The sequence below is a fragment of the Cebus imitator genome, unplaced genomic scaffold, assembly GCF_001604975.1.
Source record: "Cebus imitator isolate Cc_AM_T3 unplaced genomic scaffold, Cebus_imitator-1.0 Scaffold124, whole genome shotgun sequence".
In the NCBI taxonomy this organism is placed as follows: Eukaryota; Metazoa; Chordata; class Mammalia; order Primates; family Cebidae; genus Cebus; species Cebus imitator.
In genome coordinates, this window is record NW_016107439.1 from 4,043,032 (window position 1) to 4,051,486 (window position 8,455).

Below are 8,455 nucleotides of genomic sequence, written 5' to 3' on the forward strand. Positions count from 1 at the left end.
CCTGACTCTTCAAAATTTTCTTTTTTTCTTTTTTTTTTTTTTTTTTTTTTAAGACGGAGTTTCACTCATGTTACCCAGGCTGGAGTGCAATGGCGCAATCTCGGCTCACCGCAACCTCCGCCTCCTGGGTTCAGGCAATTCTCCTGCCTCAGCCTCCTGAGTAGCTGGGATTACAGGCACGCACCACCATGCCCAGCTAATGTTTTGTATTTTTGGTAGAGGCGGGGTTTCACCATGTTGACCAGGATGGTCTCGATCTCTTGACCTCGTGATCCACCCGCCTCGGCCTCCCAAAGTGCTGGGATTACAGGCTTGAGCCACCGTGCCCGGCAAGTGTGCTCAACATCATTCCCAAAATTTCAAATAATCTTAATGCCTTTCTCAAATATCTAATTTATGTTCAGACACAAGAGAATGGTGCACAATAGCATCTTATTCTAGGATAGACAGCTCCATGGTACTGACCCAGAATGTTTATTGGCTTCTTTGGATCTTGGCCAGATGTGCTTGGAAGCCTGTAATCAGGATTAAATAAGGGCCAAGGGCCAAAGAAATTTCTTAGTGGTATTATGTCCATACAGACACTTGGAAAATCTCAGGAGGCATGCTTATCATTGAGAATAACCAGAAGTCCCGTCGTTGGTCTAAGAACCAAAAACACTGTCATATTTCAAAGACACTTCATACAAAATGAGCATCCCAGAGCACGAAACAAATAAAATTGGCCTCAGTCTGTTTAAAGCAATTTGCTTCACAAATCAACCTCCCTCTGACTCATTCTGCCTTCTGATCCAACAGTTTTCTGGTCCCTAACAGTGGGTTCCCAGGTGACAGGAGCTACCAGCAGGAGCATTCCTAAGAACAACCACACAACACGAATCCCCTGCTGATGCTCAGTATGAGGAGTCGCTCAGAATCCACGGAGTTCATTGCTCTCGGACAAAGACAGATGTGTTACAGAAGCTCAGGCCCCCTGCAGCTGCCTACCAAAGTAAAGAGTTTTTGAGATGAGTTTATGATCATCCTGCTGGTCATAAATTTAATTAATTTAATACCTGTATTAAGCTATGGCTTTTGACCCAGCTGAAAATAAAAATAACAATCATAGTTTCTCAAAACCTGGAACTAATTCCAGGAAGACTTACCTGTTTCATTGAGCAGGCGAGCTGATCTTTCTAGACTAGACCACCCTTCATTGTCATATCCAAACCTGAAAGGCCAGATGGCAGCAGAGACCTCTTTGGCTGGTGCCTGAGGAATTGTTTTAATGATAATTTAGGATGACTGTGAACAATGGCAGGTTCAGTGACCCGCTTTTCTCCACTCCTCTCCACTAAAATTCTTATTTCAGCAAAGACATTTCCTTAGACATTTTCCAACATTTAATCCATGAAAATAAGGAGATATTTGCTATATGGTATTCTCAAATTAGTCTTCTGTGAACTTCTAGCTTAGGCTTGGAAGTTAGGAGGGACATTTGAAAAGTGAGTGTGTATAATAATATTAAAATTAGTAACAGCCTGGCTATCAACAGGAAAATGAATAAACAAATGGTGCTACATATGTGGCATGGAACACTACACAGCCCTAATAAATGAATTAGGGCTATACATTTCCACAAGGAAGACTCTCACAAAGATGATTTTAATTTTTAAAAAAGCATGTTGCAAAATATATCAGATGTCATTTAGAAAAAAAAACAGTTACAGATCTGTCACATGTAGTAACAATAGAAAGAAATGCATGTAAGTGCAAAAAAAAAAATCACAATACTCGGGATAGTGGCTACTTTTGCATGGGAGATAAATCACACAGAGGGATAAACAGGGGCCTTCAACATATTGATGAAGCAGTCAGCCTATTCTAACCTAGTTATGAACAATGTTACATCCCTGCTGTACTGGAAAAGTCAAGGTCCTGGAGCACAGCCCCCTTTACAAGGTCCTTTCTTGGATCATGAGCGAGTTAGAGAATGCACTGTCCAACCCTAAATATCCATCTCAAATAATTACCTACTGGGGTAGTGGGGGACTTGGGAAGGGAGGTGGAAATGGTTAATGGGTCCAAAAAAATAGACCTACTATTTGATAGCACAATAAGGTGACTATAGTCAATAATAACTTAATTGTATATTTAAAAATAAAGAATGTAATTGAATTGTGTATAACCCAAAGGTTACATGCTTGAGGAGATGGATGCCCCATTCTCCATGATGTGCCTATTTCACATTGCATGCCCGTATCAAAACATTCTGTGTACCCTAAAAATATATATACCTACTTAGTACCCACAAAAAATTTTAAATAATTTTTAAAATGGTAAAAAACAGAAAAAAAATCAAATGAATACCTACTGATCTATAACAGGGCTCTCCTGTGAAAGAGGGTGGCTGGATGAAAACAAAGCCACGGCCATAACAACAACAAAATCTCAAACTGGACCACACAAGTTCAGGTTCGGACGAGGGCCACCGCTTTACATAAACAGGTCAGTGTGTGTGTTCTGAAAGCAGTGAGCTGGGGTTTCATCTTTATACAAAAAGTGTTACTCAGTATAATGAATGTAAAGAAAACAGAACCATCAAAAGAGGTTTCAAGAGGAATATTATACTTATCATGCTGCCCTTTTTCTTACATCTGTTCATCTGTAATTAATTCTGGATGTCATCACTCCAAAACCTGTTATTCCTTCATTCTTCCCAGGAAGTACCACCACCCTTCATCCCACAGCATGGAGATTCCTTAAAGAACTAAAAGTAGATCTGCAATTTGATCCAGCAATCCCACTCCTGGAATTCTACCCAGAGAAAAAGAAGCCACTATACGAAAAAGATACTTGCACATGCACGTTTACAGCAGCACAATTTGAAATTGCAAAAATATGGAACCAGCCCAAATGCTCATCAATCAATAAGTGGATAAAGAAAATATGATTGTGTGTGTGTGTGTGTGTGTGTGTGTGTGTGTGTGTGTGTGTTATGGAATACTATTCAGACCTAAAAAGGAATGAAATAATGGCATTTACAACCTGGATGGAATTGGAAGACCATTATTCCAAGTGAAGTGACTCAGGAATAAAAAACCAAACATCATATGTTCTCAGTCATAAGTGGGAGCTAAGCTGTGAGGATGCAAAGGCACAAGAATGATACAATAAAGCTTGGAGACTGGGGGAAAGGGTGGGAGGGAGTGAGGAATAACAGACTACAAATTGGGTACAGTTACACTGCTCGGGTGGTGGGTACACCAGAATCTCAGAAATCACCACTAAATAACCTATTCATGTAACCAAACACTCCCTGTTTCCCAAAAACCTATTGAAAAAAAATGTAATCAAAAAAAGACTATATACTGGATACAGTGTACACCACTTGGGTGACGGGTGCACTAAAATCTCAGCAATCATCTCTAAGTTCTCTAAAGAACTTATCCATGTAACCAAAAACCACCTGCCCAAAAACTATTGACAATGGCCAGGCACAGTGGCTCACATCTGTAATCCCAGCACTTTGGGAAGCCAAGGCGGGAGGATCACTTGAGTTCAGGAGTTCAAGACCAGCCTGCCCAACATGGTGAAATCTCACCTCTACTAAAAATATAAAAATTAGCTGGCCATGGTAGTGAGCACCTGTAATCTCAGCTGCTCTGGAGGCTGAGGCAAGAGAATCACTTGACCCCAGGTGGCAGAGGTTGCAGTGAGCCGAGATCATGCCATTGCACTCTAGCCTGGGTGACAGAGCAAAAAAAAAAAAAAAAAACTATTGACATTAAAAGTAATAATAATAATAAAATGAAAATAAAAAATAAAACCAGCGCTTCTCACTGTGTCCTATGAGGCCCTGGTATGGCCCTCCCCAGCCTCTTCACATCATCTTCTACTACTCTTCACCAAGCTTCAGCCATGCTAGTTACCCTGATGTCTCTCAAACACACCGAGTGTGGTTCTCCCTCAGTCCTTTATGTGTGTCCCTTCTGCTGACATCCCAGCCCTCACAACTGGCTTTTTCTCAACTGGCAAACTTCATCTCAAATGTCACCTCCTCAGACAGCCTTCTGTAACCCCTCCAGACCCAGTTACCCTCCATTCTACTATCCTGTTTCCTTCACGGCAGCCTGATCTAAAATGAGACCATTTATTTATTCGTTCTCTGAATAGTGTCATCCTCCCCTACTAGAATGCAAACTGTGACAGGGCAGGTTCTTGTCCAACTGTTTATATCTGTATCCCTGGCACCAGGTAGTAAAGAAACATTCAGTAATCATTAGCCAAATGAATGAATGAGCAAATGAGCAAAAGAACAGGTATTATATCCAATTCAAATTACTCCTTCCAAAAAGAATTCCTGGCTGGCTTTAGGTATCCTCTTCTGATGGACATTATGTTGCAAAATAATGACTGACAATTAAAGGGCATAAGAAGAAACATGTAACGATGGTCTACTGTTATCTAGTTATTAAGAAATAGTTACTTAGTTCTGAATACCTGCCAAGCACTCTGTAAGGTACTGGAAGTACTAAGATGAAGAAGAGAAACATGGTCTATGTTCTCAGTGTAGCTTTTTATTCAAAATGAAAAATGTTCCTGGTAGTACAGATTGCTACAATTCAAAGTCAACGCTCAACAATTTCTATTTTAACCAAAACTATAACTCTGACTGCATTATGAAACATACTAGACTTTTTATCAGATCAGATAGAAAGCACAGCATTCAATAACTTATTCTTATTTCTGCCCACTGTTCTAGAAAAGAATATTAAAACATTTAAAACTGCAGATAGCAAAAGAGAAAAGAAAGACACAAGAAAAGTTTCACTACCTGTCAAGGCAATAGCTACCCATAATGTGCAAAATCAAGAATTATCTGTAAGAGTTTTCCTAAAGAATCTCACATTGCTATCTTCAGCAATATCTACCAGGAAGTACAGAAAACCCAATATAAAATACTTGTTTATTTTATAGTGATACGGTTTGGATCTGTGTCCCTACCAAATCTCATGTTGAACTGTAATCCCCAGTGTTGGAGGTGGGGCCTGGAGGTGACCAGATAAAGGGGGTAGAATTCTCATGAATGGTTTAGCACCATCCTCCGGTACTGTTCTCTACAAAATACATAAATGATAAAACACGCCCCTGGGCGCTGTCGTATTAGTGAATGAGTGAGTTCTCATGAGATCTGGTTGTTTTAAAGTGTGTAGCACCTTCCCCCTCTCTCTTTTGTTCCTGCTCCTCCATGTAAGATGACCAGCTCCCTGTTTGCCTTCCACCATGATTGCAAGTTTCCTGAGGCCTCCCCAGAAGCTGAGCAGATGTTGCCATGCTTCCTGTACACCTGTAGACCCATGAGATAATTAAAACTCTTCTTTTTAAATTACCCAGTCTCAAGTATTTCTTTATGGCAGTGCAAGAACAAGCTAATACACATAGTTTAGAGATGTTAAATCATCAATGGCAAAAATAACCCCATAAAGCAAAATCATCAAAAATTTGCCTCTAGTATATGGGCCTATCCTATTCCAAGAACCCAATTTTTCACAAAATAATTCCATTATCTTATCAGCTGGGGACATAAGGGTTAAGGAGATGGGGTCCAGGGCTCTGAAGTCATCAGATCCAGGTTCAATAAGAATGGTAAAGTATACAAATATAATATGTACATATATATACCATATAAAATTCTGTTTCAAGGTTTTTAATTACTTACCACTTTGCCCAGTTTTCTCTCATAGGCTTTATGCCGTAGTCCTAATCCCAGCAACCCCACACCAACAAGCAGCCACAGAACTAAATAGAAAAAAGAAATAATTGTTTTAAAAAAAAAAAATCTAAATTTGCTGACACTGACCTTCAGTGCTTTGGCTCCAGTACCATGGTGCCCTCCAGGAAGTTCTTTGTGGGTAGGGAGCTGGAAGCTGAAGAGTCTTGGAGAGCTTATCCACACTCTGAATTCAGCCAAGGTGCCGGCAGACACCAAGGTGGTTTGCACTCCCCCCACTGCCTATATCAACTTCGCCCAGCAGAAGGTAGATCCCAAGATTGCTGTGGCTTCGTAGAACTGCTACAAAGTGACTAATGGAGCCTTTTCTGGGGAGGTCAGCCCTGGCATGATCAAAGACTGCAGAGCCACATGGGTGGTCCTGGGGCACTGAGAGAGAAGGCATGCCTTTGGGGAGTCAGATGAGCTGACTGGGCAGAAAGTGGCCCATGCTCTGGCAGAGGGACTCTGAGCAATTGCCTGCACTGGGGAGAAGCTAGATGAAAAGGAAGCTGGCATCATTAAGAAGGTTGTTTTCGAGCAGACAAAGGTCATCACAGATAATGTGAAGGACTAGAGCAAGGTCATCCTAGCCTATGAGCCTGTGTGGGCCATTGGTACTGGCAAGACTGCAACACCCCAGCAAGCCCAGGAAGTACACGAGAAGCTCGAGGATGGCTTAAGTCCAATGTCTCTGATGCGATGGCTCAGAGCACCCATATCATTTATGGAGGCTCTGTGACCAGGCAACCTGCAAGGAGCTGGCCAGCCAGCCTGATGTGGATGGCTTCCTCGTGGGTAGTGTTCCCTCAAGCTCAAATTCATGGATATCATCAATGCCAAACAATGAGGCCCATCCATCTTCCCTACCCTTCCTGCCAAGCCAGGAACTAAACAGCCCAGAAGCCTAGTAACTGCCCCTCCCCTGTACATGCTTCTGATGGTGTCATCTGGCCTCTCTTGTGGCCTCATCCAAACTGTGCCTTCATTTACTATTTCTGTCTTCACCTTGTAATGGTTGGGACCAGGCCAGTCCCTTCTCCACTTACTATAACGGCTGGAACCAAACGTCACCAAGGTAGCTTATCCTTGGTGAGAGGTGGAAAGGGTGGAATTGGCTCCTGGGTCCCCCAGGCCCTAGTGAGGGTAGGAGAGAGAAACCACCCCTCTCCCTTCTTACACCATGAGGCCAAGATCCTCCCCTCAGAAGCCAGTAGTTCTGCCCTCTCCCACAGTGCCCGAGTCTGTGTGTGCTGTGTACGTGAACCACCCACAGGTAAGGGAATAAATACCAGCACAAAAACAAAAACAAAACAAACAAAAAAAAGACACATTTTTTTTAAATAACAAGGTTTATAAAATTATTGAATTTACTGCCAGTAATTTTGTGTAAAGGGGAAATGTGTAGTTCTTGAGTTAATTTTCATGTGTGACCTGTGTACATCAACCACTCTTTAAACCCAGGTTTCAAGAATTTTCCCTAAAAATGTTCCCAGGACCATGAGCTCAAAGTAAAAATAAGTCATAAAACATACAAGAAAACAAGTTTCTTTGAAGACAGATTATCTTCAAAGGAACAACAATTACACTGACAGCTGACTTCTCAACAGCAGAAGACAGGAGAATAATATCTTCAATGTGCTGAGAGAAAAACAACCAACTACTATTGAATAAATATTGAAAGTATAATTTCCAAACTAGAAAGAGGAGTGGGAAGGAGGGGCATAAGGGGGAAGAAAAACCCTAATCAATGCAAAAAAAAAAATCAAGAAGAAAAGGGAAAAAATATACCTAGAAAAAGTAGAAAATGAAAACGAAAAGATGATCAAATTAAATAAAAATACATTCAGAAATCATGGTAAAAATAGATTAAACTCTGAAGTTAAAAGACAAAAATTGACATTCTGGAAAAGGCAAAACAATGAAAACAGTAAAAATATTAGTGATTGCCAGGGGTTTGGAGGAGGAAAAGACGATTCGGTGGGATACAGGGGATGTTTAGGGCAGAGAAATATTCTGCATGATACTACAATGAGGGATTCATGTAATTATACATTTGTCAAAACCCATAATATGTACAAAACTAAAAGTGAACCCTCATGTAAACTATGGCCTTTGGGTGATAATAACATACGGATGTAGGTTCATTGCTTATAACTAATCTATTATTCTGGTGAGTAATTTTGATAGTGGGGGTGGCTGCATGTATGTGGGGGCAAAAGGCATATGGAAAAATCTCTGTACTTTCCATAAAATTTTGCTATGAACCTAAAATTGCTCTAAAAAAATTGTCTTTTTTAATCACACAAAAATGACTAAATAACTCTGTAAATAAACTATTTCAAATGCTTCAATTGGATAAGTGAATTAAAAGATTATGGGTTTTTTTTTTTCTTTTTAGACGGAGTTTCGCTCTGTCACCCAGGCTGGTGTACAGTGGCACAATTTCGGCTCACCACAACCTCCACCCTCCCAAGTTCAAGCAATTTTCCTGCCTCAGTCTCCCAAGTAGCTGGAATTACAGGCATGCACCACAACACTTAGTTAATTTTGTGTTTTTAATAGAGATGGGGGCTTCTCCATGTTGGTCAGGCTGATCTTGAACTCCCAACCTCAGGTGATCTGCCTGTCTCAGCCTCCCAAAGTGCTGGGATTACATGTGTGAGTCACCATGCCCAGCCAGAATTATGGTTCTTATCCAAA

General features: G+C 40.9%; 1 protein-coding gene and 1 pseudogene across 1 annotated transcript in view; one reads left to right on the forward strand and one right to left on the reverse strand.

Annotated features, from left to right (window-relative positions):
• CWH43 (cell wall biogenesis 43 C-terminal homolog) overlaps positions 1 to 8,455 on the reverse strand; it is a 62,034-nt gene that overhangs the window by 29,951 nt on the left and 23,628 nt on the right. The window contains exons 9-10 of the mRNA XM_017540286.2: positions 5,702 to 5,781; positions 1,146 to 1,251 (exon numbers count right to left, since the gene is read on the reverse strand). Coding sequence (XP_017395775.1) covers positions 1,146 to 1,251; positions 5,702 to 5,781 — 186 coding nt within the window. The remainder of the gene's footprint in view (positions 1 to 1,145; positions 1,252 to 5,701; positions 5,782 to 8,455) is intronic.
• Positions 5,837 to 7,018, forward strand: LOC108312383 (annotated as a pseudogene).